General features: G+C 34.8%; 1 protein-coding gene across 2 annotated transcripts in view; it reads left to right on the forward strand.

Annotated features, from left to right (window-relative positions):
• The window catches only part of SDHAF3 (succinate dehydrogenase complex assembly factor 3), a 66,413-nt gene extending 52,813 nt beyond the window's left edge, over positions 1 to 13,600 (forward strand). For both annotated transcript variants that reach the window (XM_009453657.4, XM_001171009.7), the window contains one exon: positions 12,825 to 13,600. In XM_009453657.4, coding sequence (XP_009451932.1) covers positions 12,825 to 12,963 — 139 coding nt within the window. In that variant the 3' untranslated portion in view covers positions 12,964 to 13,600. The remainder of the gene's footprint in view (positions 1 to 12,824) is intronic.
• Positions 13,601 to 15,560: the final 1,960 nt, after the last annotated feature.

The raw sequence follows: 15,560 nt of genomic DNA on the forward strand, positions 1-15,560 counted from the left end.
ATTTAGCTGAACTAAACTTAGAGCAAAAAATCCTGCATCAATCTTAAGTTTCACAATAGTGATATTATCCCCAGGAGCAATCTGGGGGAGGGTCAGAATCTTGTAGCCTCCAGCTGCATGAGTCTGAAATCATAATCTTTTGGCTAATTTGTTAGTCCTACAACAGCAGTCTAGTTCCCAGGCAAGAAGGGGGTTTGTTTTGGGAAAGATGTGTTATCTTTGTTTCAAACTGTAAACTAAATTCTCCCAAAGTTAATTCAACCTGTGCCCAGGAATGAATAAGGATACCTTGGACATGAGAAGCAAGATGGAGTTGGTTAGGTCAGATCTCTTTCACTGTCTCAGTTATAATTTTGCAATGATGGTTTCAATCCCTTCCTTTGGGTTTTATAACACCTTAATCTTAAGGTGTGGGCTAATGAAGATGGAAAAAGTGTGACACCTGCTCTAACTTCTTCCTGCTAACCGGGGGTGTAATTGGGATAGGTGTTGACTCCAAGGTGAGAGGTTTCATACACTTGGCTTTTGTGTTTTCTTCATGCCTTTTGCATTTTTTATTATGTTACTTAACTAATTTTTGTTCCCTTTTCTTTTAGCCTATAAATAAATATCCTGTTCATTTCTTATATACTTATTCTTATATTCTCCTTTAGTGAGTAAGCTATCTTATTTGTTTGATATTTTAGTTTGATTACAGATATGTAGACTCTGGGTAACGTGAAATGTGATTGTGATAATGCTACACTCTTTCATTTGGTTAATTAGAATAACAAATGCAGAAGATAACTTGTAAGACATTAGAATACATTTAAATTTTCTGTTAAAATTTGACTTTCAGGGCTGGGTGCGGTGGCTCACGCCTGTAATCCCAGCACTTTGGGAGGCAGACGGATCACTTGAGGTCAGGAGTTCAAGACCAGCCTGGCCAGCATGTTGAAACCCTGCCTCTACTAAAAATACAAAAGTTAGCTGGGCATGGTGGTGGGCGCCTGTAATCCCAGGTACTTGGGAGGCTGAGGCAGGAGGATCACTTGAATGTAGTGAGCTAAGATCGCGGCGCTGCACTCCAGCCTGGGCAACAAGAGCGAAACTGTCTCAAAAAAAAAAGTATTAATATCATGATCGTCTGCTTTGGATCAGTATTACCCCAAATTGAACTGTGAAAGTACTGTCAATTTCAATATATATCAAATATAATTTTTAAAATACTTGATTTGATGTAACTCACTTGATGTTATAATAGATTCCTTTGGAGAGTAAGAATTATGCAGATTGCTATACATTTTTTTGGTGACAGCTATAATGTAAATAATTTGTTATAAAACATACTAATTTTATTTTCTCAATAAATTGGTGATTTTCTAAACAGATTACATCAAAATAGAATTTGAATGCATCATGTCCTTTAGTTTATATAATTTTTTTAAATATAGAATTAACCTGCATTACAGAGGAACAGGTAGTTAAAAATCTATTGCTAAATGCAGTTTTTCTGTAGAGTGAAAAGAAAAAGCCTGATTATAAAAAATGTAAAAAAAGAAAAAATTATAGTTTTGAACTCTTTATGTTTTTAATGTCTACGAGTGAAATTTTTTGTTCTATTTTCTTAACTATTACAATTTAGTTGTTTTTGATGACTAATATTGATAGTAAAATATTTGGAAGAATTTTTTCAAAAGCTTTTTTTGAGTTTTGTGTATTAGCTTTATAAGCTGTTTTTTGTTCCCCATCAATTTTTAAATCAGTAGTGTATATACATTCTTATCTAATTGGATCATTGTCATCCTTAGGAATTACAGTTAAACTTATTTTCTTGCTACTTTGCTAGAACCCATCCTCACCTCCATTGAGGTATAAGTGAGTAAGGTAAGGAGTTGGCTAGTTCGTTTTTTTTTTTTTGAATGTAACAGCTTTACTGTGGTGTCATTGATGCATAGTGAACCACACATATTAATGTGTATACTTGGGTGAGTTTTGAAATATGTATACACCCATGAAACTGTCACCACATTCAAGATAACAAAAATCTATTACTCCAGAAAGTTTCCTTGTGCCTCACTGTATTCTAATATTACTAAAGAATAAATTAAAGGTTATATATAAAATATAAAATGTACAAGTAGTCCATTCACCTAAATGATCAGGAAAATGTATTTTTAAAATTAGTTTTATGAATACATTTTTAGATTAAGTAAAATAAGTTATGTAATATTACCTTAAGTACAATGCTATTATTGTTTCTGGGAACTTTGGGATGAATTTCATAAACAAGAATGTGCTTATTTTCTGTGCTGACTTCTCATTTCTGACATTATGACATTTGATTTGTAAGTGTCCAATATCATGGACATAGAGTTTATAGTAGACAAATATAAAGAATATTTGTGAACTAGGTTTTCTATAACATTTCCTTACTACTTCCTTAGCCAAGAACTTTCTATGTTCTTGCTTTTTTTTCTTTTTATCTTTGCTGTGCTGTGTCACAACTAACACCTTTTTTTGCTCATCTCTGGGAGTCACAGGTGAATCTTGAGTTTGGTTTACAGAGGAACCTGGGGAATTTGACTTCACAGAGGCTAAGCTTCATGGCCACCTGAGAAATTGACTTATTAGTGACACTAGTGTTACTTTCTATTCTTTGCACTCTGTATATCAAAGAGTTATATATTACAAGTGTTTGTGGGCTAAGAAATAGCATGTATAAGCTACCATCTTTGACTTGAAAATCATAAAACCTCGTCAGAATGAGCCCAAGAAACCAAATTTATTATCATTGCCAACATAGGTTCTTTTTTCTTTTTCTATAATATATTCTGTATTAATGACTTGGGCAGATGTGCTTCAAATCCCCAAAGTGTCTTTGAATTTAGTTATTGTAATTCAGGTAACTTTCAGGTTTCTTGTGGGGAGGAGTGTTTTTTGTTTTTGCTCCTCTAGGAGGCATGATATTTTTAATAAGTTCTCTAGGGAAAGCTTGACCAAATGCTCCCAACTTAGGTTTGTTGGTTCAGTGTTGCTAAAGAGAATCTTATAATAATTGAATAAATTTTGGGGGAAAGTTACCTTTTTCTTTCCTAGATAATAATTGGCTTTCCTTTGGTTGTTTACTTTAAAGAATACAAATAATTTTTCAAAACTATAAAAAATTACTGTCATTTTAGCTATCTAGGAAGTTTGTGAGAATAGTAGCACAATTTATGCCTATTTTAAAGGGAATTTATAATTTTTGTAATTCAGAAGAAAGGCATCAGACTAATTCTGATTGTGACAGCATTTTTATGATTTAACCTAAAATCTTTTTTTATGCTATTGAGGAAATTATTTGTATATAAAATATTTAAAAAGTCAAGTTTTTAATGGGACATGTCATATAGTTTGGTATTTTCTTGAACTCTATACAGTTGATGAGTACCTTAATAATGCTATTTTCATAAAATGTTTTAAACCATTTGGTTTTAGTATTAAAGGAGGCCTATGCTGCATGCTTTTCTAAATAAGAATAGCCTTTTGTGAGGCAACTAATTATCTTTATTTACAGAGCTTGACAGTTTGGATTTTCATATATCATTATTACTTTGGGGCCATTTAGTTGTAATTTTGTTTTAGAAAACACAGATGAGCAAATACTAGATATATGATTAAACAAAATAATGAGAACTTAGATTTTCTTTTTTAAAGCTTGTGTTCAAATTATATTAATTACAATCTGCAAAATTGCTTTGATCTCTGCTGTTAAGGACAAATGAAATACTGGAGCTGTAATTTCCTTATCCCCAAATTTTTCCTATAGCTATTCTTTCCTTTCTTTCCCTTTCATTTAGTTACTTAAATAATATTTATTATAAAATATCAAAACAGTACAGGGTTGAGGTGTTCAGAACAAAATATGAAAAACTATTCTTCAAAAGTTTCTGGCCATCCTTTCAGCCTCTGTTTAAATTTGTACATGTTTTGTAGCATATTCAAATGGCATATATCCATGATATTTTGCAAGTTGATTATTTTACTTGGGAAGCTTTTCATGTCAGTACATGTTTGACCTTGTTCTTTTTAACTATTGCATGCTCTTTTGTAGTCTAGATGAACTATAGTTAATGTGACCAATCGTTATACCTCTTTCTATATGCATGTATTTTTTAAGGGATGAATGGGTCCAGTAGCTTTTCTGCCTTCATAGTCCTGTTACTCAGAGTCCTCAACTCTCCGAAATCCATTGTTTTCTTGGTTCTTGTCTTTCTGTGACTCTTAACCACCTTTCCATATTCAAATCCAATTCTCTTCCAACACTGTTCATTATTGGAATCTTAAATTGTGGCCCATATTTGTTTATTGAACCAGTCAGTCTCAGTCTCAATTTTTGTATGTCAGTTATATAAGGAATTTTATGCCACTTTGGTTCTAGCCTGTGGGGAATTTCAATGATTTACATTATAAATAAAAATATTAATGGTACACAAAGTGAATTATTAAATAAAGGTTCACCAGCTATGTGCTAAAGTGACAGTTCTGAAATCCCACTGTTTTGATGAGGAAATTACTGTGAAACCTATTTAAAAATGATTTTGGTATGTCTTACTTGGATTTTAAAAATGTATATTGTAAAAAATTATTATAATAAGATGTTTAAGAAATATTTCTAAAGAAATATTTCTAGAAACAGAAGAAAAACTGGTAAATCAAGGCTTTATCAAAGAACTGTAAGCGGTCCCCTTTTGGGGATTGGTTTTGTGGAAGACAGTTTTTCTGCAGGTTGTAGGGGATGGTTTTGGGATGAAATGGCTCCACCTCAGATCATCAAGCTCAAATCATCAAGCATTATATTCTCATGAGGTGCACATAACCTAGATACTTTGCATAGGCAGTTCACAATAGGGTTCATGCTCCTGTAAGAATCTAATGCCACTGCTGACCTGACAGGAGGTAGAACTCAGGTGGCAATGCTTGCCTGCTTCCTAGCAGGCTGTGGACTGCACCACTACCTGGGAAGCTTTGTTGAGAAGAAATTTCAAACCCATAGTTGAAAGTGAGAAGCTATTGAAATAGTTTTAGTTGAATGTTTCTAATTTTAAGTTACATATGAATATGTATATGCATGTGTATATATGCATTTTTTTAATTTAGAGAAATCTCAACCATATAAAATGTAGAGAAAATATAATGAACCACTGTGTACCTATCACTCGACTTCAACAGTTGTCAACTCATGGCCAATCAGGTTTCATCTGTACCCCCACTTATTTCTCTTTCTCCCAGATTTTTAAATCACAAACATAAAATTTTTCTTAGGTATTTTAATGTAGACTCTTTAAAGTCATGACCATACTATTATGTCACCTCCAAAATTAGAATTTTTTTTTTTTTTTTGAGATGAGAGTCTCACTCTCTCTCTCACCCAGGCTGGAGTGCAGTGGCGCGATCTCGGCTTACTGCAAGCTCCGCCTCCCAGGTTGATGCCAATCTCCTGCCTCAGCCTCCCGAGTAGCTGGGACTACAGGCGCCCGCCACCACGCCCGGCTAATTTTTTGTATTTTTAGTAGAGACGAGGTTTCACTGTGTTAGCCAGGATGATCTCAATCTCCTGACCTCATGATCTGCCCACCTCAGCCTCCCAAAGTGCTGGGATTACAGGCGTGAGCCACCACACCTGGCCAAAATAATTCTTAATACCAAACATCCAGTCAGTTTTTAAAGTTTCCTGATTCTTTTTGTTAGCAGTTTTTTTTTTTTTTTTTTTTTTTTTTTAAAAGACAGAGTCTTGCTATGTCACCAGGCTGGAGTGCAGTGGCACAATCTCGGCTCACTGCAACCTCCGACTCCTGGTTTTAAGCAATTCTCCTGCCTCAGCCTTCTGAGTAGCTGGGATTACAGGCATATGCCACCACACCGGCTAAGTTTTGTATTTTTATTAGAGACAGGGTTTCACCATGTTGGCCAGGCTGGTCTCGAACTCCTGACCTCAAGGGATCCACTCAGCTCAGCTTCCCAAAATGCTGGGATTACAGGCATGAGCCACTGTGAGCATTTTTGTTCAAATAAGAAAGTATTATAATTAGTTAATACACCTGTTAAATCTAAAATTCTTTTGTTAAGCTCTTTGAGTTAATTTTAGAGTTACAGAAGAGAGTTGCAAAGATAGTACAGGTTCCCTATACCTTTCTGCAGCTACTTCCCCTGTGATAGCCTACATAACTATAGTACTGTTATAGAAACTAAGAAGCTAACATTGATGCAATATTATATTATTAATTAAACTACAGAGTATATTCAGTTTCACCAGCTTTTATAGGAATTTTTTCTTTCTGTTCCAGGGCCTGATGCAAGATCCTGCATCACATTTAGTCATCAGAGCTCCTTAGTTTCCTCTAATCTGTAATAGTTCCTTCCTTCCTTTTTCCTTGTCATTGATGGCCTTAAAACTTTTGAAGGGTACTGATCAGTTATTTAATAGAGTGTCCCTTAATTGAACTTTATCTGATGTTTTCTTATGATTAGATTGAGGTTGTGCATTATTGGGAAGCATACCACCGAGGTGATACATCCTCTCAGTGCCTAATTATCGGGAGGTACATGAGGGCAGTGTGACTTACTACTGGTCATGTTTACCTTGATCATTTCATTGAGGTGGTATCTTTCAGCTTTCTTCACTGTAAAGTTGCTATTTTTCCTTTATTACTTCTGAGACTGGCGTTATTATGTAGTTTTTCATACTCTGAATCATGCTGATTGCATTCCCATGGTGATGTTTAACACTTAGGTCTCTTGTGTTTCCTGTAAATTGATAATTAGATGTAGAGGCTTATTAGGTGTATTTTTTTGTTTGTTTTTGGTTTTGTTGTTGTTGTTGTTTTGGTAATATGTACTAATATCAGAAGACATGTAATATCTGGTTGTTTCTCTATGTTATTCCTTGAAATGGTTTATTTAGTTTGATTCTAAATGCTGGTAAGAAGAAATCTAATATAGTTCATTTCTATTCTTTAAAAACATCTGTATAATAGATAAATGAGTTCTAAAATTGAAGTAATTTAAGATAATTTATAATTTGGTTGTTTTCTTAATGTTATTAAACTGACACATTTTTTAGATTTTAATTTTAGGTTTGAGGGTACATGTGAAGGTTTGTTGCGTAGGTAAACTTGTGTCACGGGGGTTTGTTGTACAGATTAGTTCATCACCTAGTCATTAAGCCCAATATCCAATAGTTATCTTTTCTGTTCCTTCTTCCACCCTTATGTAGGTGTCTGTTGTTCCCCTCTTTGTGTTCGTGAGTTCTCATCATTTAGCTCCCACTTACAAGTGAGAATGTGTGATGTTTGGTTTACTAAAAACTAAGCAGTCCTCTTGCCTCGGCCTCCCAAAGCTCTGGGATTATAGGTGTGAGCCAGTGTGCTCGACCATACCAGTAATTTAATAGTATCAATTTGATTCAGACTATAAGCAAGTTTAATATACAGGTAGAGAATTAGAGAGTACAGTGAAGGCACAGCTGGCCTTATAATATTTAATTGTTCTATCACTGACAAACTGGTACTACAGCTTCTCTGCCTTTTCAAAAACTCTAGTGGGAAACAGTATAGCATGAAGGTTAGTTTTTTTCTACTAGGAGACTTTAAGACTGTGTTTCTGTAGTTCACTGCTGTATTAATTTCCTGTGTCTGCTGTAATAAATTACCACAGCCTGACTTAAAACAATGGTAGTGTATTCTGGAGAGGCCTAATTAAAGAGTGAGAGGCTCTAGGGAAGAAATCCACATCTTTCAGCTTCTGGTGGATCCAGGATTCCCTTGAATTATGGCCATATCGCTCCAAACTTATTTTTTCTTCATATCACATTCTCCTCTGTATGCCTAATTTATCTCATCCCCTCTAAGAATACTTGTGACCGTATTTTCAGGACCATCAGAATAATCTCATCTCAGAATCCTTAATCACACTTGCAAAACCTATAATATACATATAAGGTAACACAGTTTCAGAGATTAGGACTTGACATCTTTTGGGGACACCATTCAGCCCACTGCACCTGCTCTCACCATACTCAAAAGTGTCTCTCTTCGACAGCTTTCTGCTACTTGAAGCAGCTGCTTAACTTACCCTGAGGAAGCACTGCACATTCTCTTTGGTTCAAGAGAGCAATCATAGAAATCTTCTAACTTTCGGGATAGCTTTATTCTTAGAAGCCAGCATAACAGTTTGAAACCAAAGGATGCTGTTAGTTAATGTGTAGTGTAGTATTTTTCTGTTCTGAGTCTCTTCCCTCCAGGTAGATATGCTTGGTGGGGTGACTTAGTCATAAATTCACATTTTACTGCTGCTTCTTCCTATATCTGGAAACCTCCAAATTGTGGTCCTGAAGTTATTTTTATTTTGGCCATTTTTCTCTCTTGCCAGGAAAGGAATGCTGTTGCAAGTACATGGAGTCAAAGACTAGTCGGTAATGGGTGGTGTACGGGCGAAAGGTTGGGTTTTTTTGTTTCCTTTTCGTGAGTCTTTCTACCCAAGATGTTCATTCATTGATCATTTCTCACACATGAAATGTATTTCTACTTTCCATAAGAAACATTATTCCCATAATTATTATAAATTATACCCTAAGTGAAATATTCTCTGAAATTATGCACAGTTATGAAAATTTTCAAAAATGGGAAAGTTATGTATTCACCACTCAGATTTAACAAATATTAATATTTTGAAATATTTAGTTCACTTTTTTAAAGTAAATAAATATTAAAAGGTACAGCTAAAATTCCATTCCCCTTTCTTACTCCTCAGAGGTAATCAGGATCCTGATGTTGGTTGTTTCCATGCTTGTTTTTATGTTTTGTACATTTGCATATATTTGTAAATGATATATATATTTTTAAACTTTAAAAAAAGATTTTTGCTTTATTTTTCAACAATTTAACTATCATATGCTTAGGTATAGTATTTTGTATTCTGCTTGGAACTTGCTAAGCTTCTTGAATTTATTTTTCCTTAAAATATTCATTAAAATTCATAAAACTATAAAAATAAGATATCCGGCCAGGCACAGTAGCTCAGGCCTGTAATCCCAGCACTTTGGGAGGCCGAGGCGGGTGGATCATGAGGTCAGGAGATTGAGACCATCCTAGCTAACGCAGTGAAACCCCATCTCTACTAAAAATACAAAAAATTTACCTGGGTGTGATGGTGGGCGTCTGTAGTCCCATCTGCTGGGGAGGCTGAGGCAGGAGAATTGTGTGAACCCGGGAAGCACAGCTTGTAGTGAGCCGATCGCGCCACTGCACTCCAGCTTGGGCAACAGAGCGAGACTCTGTCTCAAAAAAAAAATAAGATACCCATTAAAATTTATTTTTCTGCTAAGGCAGTAACCTCTTTTCTTGGATTCCACTTAAACTTACGGTAGATCTTTTGGCATTATTTCACAGATCACTAATCTTTTACTCATTTTTTAAATAGTTCTGTTTAAAACTGGATAATTTCTATTGCTGTATTTTCAAGTTCATGAATCTTCCTTTCATCTCCAGTCTACTATTAAGTGACATTTAAAAAATTCCAGATAGTGCATTTTTGAGTTCTAGAATTTATTTGGTTCTTATAATTCCTCATTCTCTGCTGAGATTTATCTGCCCCATTTATGATGACTGTATTTTCTTTTACATACTTAACATTTATAGTACCTGCTTTAAAATCTATCTCTGCTTATTCTAATGTCTGAATAATCTCAGGCACTGGTCTCCATTGATTGCCTCTTCTCTTAACTGTGTTTGTAATAATTTTTAATTTTTTTCCTGGACACTGTAAATGATACATTGTAGAGACATTATTCTAGATTTTTCCTCACCCAAATGGAAACTCGGTGGCCATTAAACAGTAACACCCTCTCCTACCTCCTCCCAGCCCTTAGTATTATCTATTCTTTCTGTCTATGAATTTTCCTATTCTAGATATTTCATGTAAGTGGAATCATACAATATGTCTTTTTATGTTTGGCTTCTTAGCATAATGTTTTTAAGGTTTATCCATGTTGTAGTATGGATCAGAACTTCATTCCCTTTTAAGGGTGATAAATATTCCATTGTATGTGTATACCACATTTTGTTTATCTGCTTGCTGGTGGACATCTAGGTTATTTTCCAAATGTCGTCTATTGTGTATACAAGTATGTGTTTGAGTTCCTGTTCTCAGTTATTTTGGTAATATACCTATGAGTGCATTTGCCGGATCATATGGTAATTCTGTGTTTAACTTTCTGAGGAACTGCCAATCTTTTCTGCAGTGGCTATACCATTTTATATTCTCATTATCAATGTATGAGGATTCTAGTTTATTCCAACTGTTATTTTTCTGGGGTTTAAAAAATTATTATAGTAGACATCTTAGGGTGAAGTGGCATCTCATTGTGGTTTTGATTTACATTTTTCTAATGGCAAATGATTTTGACCATCTTTTCATGTACTTGGCCATCTGTATATCTTTGGAGAAATGTCTATTCATGTGCTTTACCCATTTTTAAATTGGGCTATTTGTCTTTTAGTTGTGGTTCCTTATATATTCTGGATAATAAACCCTTTTCAGATATGATTTGCAAATTTTTTCTCATTTTGTAGTTTGTCTTTTTACTATTAGGTGTCCTTTGATGCACAGAAGTATTTAATTTTGATACTGTCCAGTTTATTTTTGTTGTTGTTGCTTGGGCTTTTGGTGTCATATCTAAGAACCTATTATTGCCAAATCAAAGGTCATAAAGATTTACCTATATATTTTCTTCTAGGATTCTCATGATTTTAGCTCTTATATTTAGGTCTTTGATTCACTTTGAGTTAATTTTTGTATATGGTAGAAGATGGGGTGTCTAACTTCACTCTTTTGCATGTGGAAATTCAGTTTTCCCAGCACCAGTTGTTGCCTAGATTATTCTTTCCTCCACTGAATGGATTTGACATCTTTATCAAAAATCAATTGGCTATATATGTAAGGATTTACTTCTGGACTCCTCATTCTATTGGTGTTATATATCTATTCTAATGCCAGTGCCACACTTTTGTTTAATGTAGCTTTCTAGTTAAGTTTTGAAATTGGGAGTTGTGAGTCCTCTGTTTTTGCTATTTAGAGCTCCTTAGTTGTCCATTTTTGCAAATGAATAATTTCTTAAAGCCTGCTTTTTAGATTTTATTTTTTGGAGTTTCATCCGTGTTGATACATAGACTTGTAGCTTATTTGTTGTGACATCTTTATTATCATCTGAGTAAATTTCAGTGTATTTGACTTTTCTATTGAAGTACAATTATTTCCTTTTTTTTTTTTTTTTTTTTTTTTGCTTTAACAATCAACATTCTTGTGCATGATACTTGTTCACATGTTTTAAAGTTTCTTTAGGATGGTAGGGTGATTTTTGCCTTGCCAGGAAACCTTTGGCAGTGTTTCGAGACATTTTAGATTATCAAGACTGGGAGAGGGGTGTTACTGCCATCTGGTGGTCAGAGACAAGAGATGCTGCTAAACATCCTGCAATGCAGACTCTCACCGACCCCTCCCCACCCCTACCCCCCCTACACACACAAAATAGTGCCAAGGTTGAAAAACCCTGCCTGCCCTGAAGCATATAGAAGTGGAATTGATAAAACTTGAAATGTTTTCGTCTTAGTAAGTGGATTTCTGTAAATCATGGAAGAAATATTTTCTCCATAGGTTTGGAATGTTTGGAATTAAAGTTGCTCTGGCAATGCTGCCATTCCAGCAATTACAAGCAATTTATATATCTCAAGCCAGATCAGGTAGCAGCATTATCCAGAGTTAGCCAGTTCATTCACTTTAACTTCATGAACTAAAATACTTTGGCACTTTGTCTGCTTAAAAGATTAATTTTAGAGTGAATCTGTTTCAAAACAGTGGCACTTGTGCAGATGGGGATAGTTGGAATATTAGGCTGAATGTACTTATTAATAAGACCAAATTAGAACATGAAAAAGTTTTTCTTGACACAGATGGTTGTTAAACATTGAAGGCTTAAAGGTTTAAGAAGTTTTTCTCTAGTATATTTTAAATTAAAATTGTAATTGAAGACATAGGAATGAATTTAGACTCACTTGAAGATGTGTTACATGTCACCGTGGAATACTGTGCTGCCATAAATAGGATGAAAGCATGTCCTTTGCAGCAACATAGATGCCATGATCCTAGGCAAATTAACACAGGAACAGAAAAATAAAATTTTAAGTGGGAGCTAAACATTGAGCACACATGGATGTAAACTGGGAACAACTGACAGCATGGACTACTGGAGGGAGGTATGGGTTGAAAAGCTACATGTTGGGTATTGTGCTTACTCCCTGGGTGACAGGACCTGTACCCAAACTTGAGGATCATGCAGTTATTCCCATCTAACAAACCTGCACATGTACCCCTTGTATCTAGGGGATATATGTGCAGGTTTAAAATAAAAGTTGGGGGAAAAAAGACCCATGGTTCCTGTTTGAGAATCCGTTGAAAGCTATGGCCCCAGAAATGATGTCCGTACTTGTGTAAATACAATTTTGCATATGGTTTGAGGTGGTTTATGCATGCTTCTGAAGCCCATCCAGGGACTCACCACTCTTTACTTATATCCAGGTTAAAAATTTTGCTAAAAGTTGGTTAAAACACTTAAAAGTGCTAAAAATAGATATACATGAAATTATCAATGAATTGTATCTTCACAACTATATTTATATCTCCTTAACCAAATACTTCTGCATTTACTGATGAGGAAAAATAGGTGACTCAGAATTAGAATTCAAGTCCTCTAATGTTAAATATTATTTAAACTTTACATCTATAACCTTCATTCTTTATCTTTTTAGGTGTATGCAACAGCGTTATCGCAACAGGCTAACGAAAACAGACAAAATTCAACTGGAAAAGCATGTTTTGGCACCTTCCTCCCAGAAGAAAAACTTAATGACTTTCGTGATGAACAAATTGGACAGTTGCAGGAGCTGATGCAAGAAGCCACAAAACCCAATAGGCAATTTAGTATTTCTGAGTCTACGAAACCAAAATTTTAGTCTATACAACAAAGCTTAATAAGACATGCAAAAATTTAGAACCCCTACTTTGTCATTGGTTTTTGAAATATATTTAAGCTTTGAAAACACCTGTTATTAATGAAATACTCTTTTATTTTGGATATTATGATTGCAGTATATGGATCAAGATCACTAGTGACAATTGAAAAAACTATTGGAATAATAGCACTTGTATGAAATTCAGTTTTGGAACTAAACAGCAAATAATGTATCTAAAATGGACAAATTTCTAGAATTTTGCTGAAAACGTTTTAAAATGCTATTCTCATCCAGCCATATTAGTCTTCTGGCTTTTCTTTAGCTTCATCAAATAAGCATGTTGTGATAATGATAGATGTACAATTCCAACAAGGTTATTTTTTAAATACATTGTCATTCTGAACATTTTATCATTTCTACTTTAATAATACGTACATGATTTTTCTTCTGAATGTCTCTTCTCCCTGCATCACTGTTCATTCACAATGAAAGGTTAGGAAGAAGCTTTAAAATTCACTATTTATTTTACTATCATTTGTATAATAAACTAAACTAAACTATACAAAGTATAATACGTTTCCTCCAGTGTTTGTTTGTTAATAACAACCCCTGAAATAATGTGTAGCTACATTGAGACTCTCATTTATCAACTAATAGTTGAGGACATTACAAATCAACTTAAGTATAATAAACTTTCCTAAGATCTCAAATTTTAAAAACGGTAACCCCATTTACAATATAAAATGTGGATTTTAAAAAATATTATGCTAAATGACTTGTATCTTTAGTTATTGAAACCTGATTCCCAGTGTGATACTATTAGGTGGTAGAGCCCTCATGAATGGGATTAGTGCCCGTATAAAAAAAAAGCTCCAGGGAGATCTCTTGCCCCTTCTACCATATGAGGATACAGTGAGAAGATGTTAAAGCAGAAAGTGGCCCCTCATGAGACACTGAATCTGCTGGTGCCCTGGTCTTGTACTTTGCAGTCTCCAAAACGTGAGAAACAGATTTCTATTTATAAGCCACCCAGTTTAAGGTAATTTGTTATAGCAGCCCAAAGAGACTAAGACAGTTAGTTAGGAAGGCTTACTCCAAGATTCTGAAACGATCATTTTTTTAGATGTACTTGCAATTTATGTCATCTCTTTAGAAACTGATACATGTTTTCTCTGGGTTGGTGTCTCGTGTTCTCTCTTTGTATATACCTGCTAGGGCCACCTTAGTCCGTTCTTGCATCCTTTTTTTTTTTTTTTTTTTGAGTCAGTCTGATCTGTTGTTGGTCTTTCTCATTGAGAAAGATGATAATCAATAATTATTCCGTCTGTGTTATAACAGGCTTCAGGGATACAACAATGGATAAGACAAAGCTCCTGCCCTCAAGAAGTTTAAAATCTAGTTGTGCATTCAGGAGCCCTCGTTCATCATGAACAAATACATCTGCAAACTCTTTACAGCATTATCCTTTTCATCATGCCTAATAGAAACCTAATACTTCTGAAGACGCTGCTTCGCTGTAGTCTTGTAAAGTGGGCCACAACTCCCACTTTACAAGAGACCCATCCTATTGTCCCTTTCAACCCATCACTATGCCACCCTCGCTTAAGAACTCGTTCCTTTGTGGCTTTTTTTCTTTTAGGGTATACTTCCCTTCTGTTCGTTGGCACTTGACTTAACCTCAAATCTTGCCATTATTTTGGTGACTTAGTATTTATGTCGTTTACTTAACCAGCAGACTGAGAGTTATCTAGCATTATTCACTTTCATTCAACCACTCACTCATGCCATGGCTACACTTAAACCTTCACTCTGTTCAGAACTGTTTTGCATCTGAAATTATGAATTTCAATATCCTGTGCTTTTGCCACTATCTCTTAACAATATAATCAGTTTCTTACTCCCACTGCACAATTCATTCAACAGATACTTATTAAAAACCTGCATTTGCCAGATGTCATTCTAGGTATTAGCGATATAGCACTTATCAAAGACAAAAAGTCTGCTACCCCCATGGAACTCAACATTCTAAAGGAGAGAAATAAAATATGTAGGGTGATAAGTACTATTGAGAAAAATAAAAGCAAGGATAGGGAATAGGGCTATGGTTCCAAAATTATAAACTGAGATTCCCTGGGCACCTCAGAGAACTCAGGGGTGCTGCAGGATATTTTAGCTTTGAGGAAATCACAGTCACATTTGTGTTTGCTGGACACCACGCACATTACTAGTGCAAGGATTTTCAGTTTTACAGTTATATTGCCACATTCTTTTTAATGACAGATCTTTGTGAAGCTGGGCTTTTAGTGGTTGCTGTGATAAAAATGCAAATATCACAGAAGATGAGTAACAGAAAATGTAGGTAGTGTTGGTTAATATGATTACAGTGTAAGTTGCATAGTATCCAACAGGTGCTAAATTGTTTTGGCACAAATAAGTTGTTTGGACTACTTAATAAACAAAACTAAGTTTTGTTTGCTGTTTTGCCTAGATGCACTGTGCAAATACTGGGACACCAAGTTCGTGAACTAAAAG

The sequence above is a fragment of the Pan troglodytes genome, chromosome 6 (assembly GCF_028858775.2).
Source record: "Pan troglodytes isolate AG18354 chromosome 6, NHGRI_mPanTro3-v2.0_pri, whole genome shotgun sequence".
NCBI classification, from domain to species: domain Eukaryota; kingdom Metazoa; phylum Chordata; class Mammalia; order Primates; family Hominidae; genus Pan; species Pan troglodytes.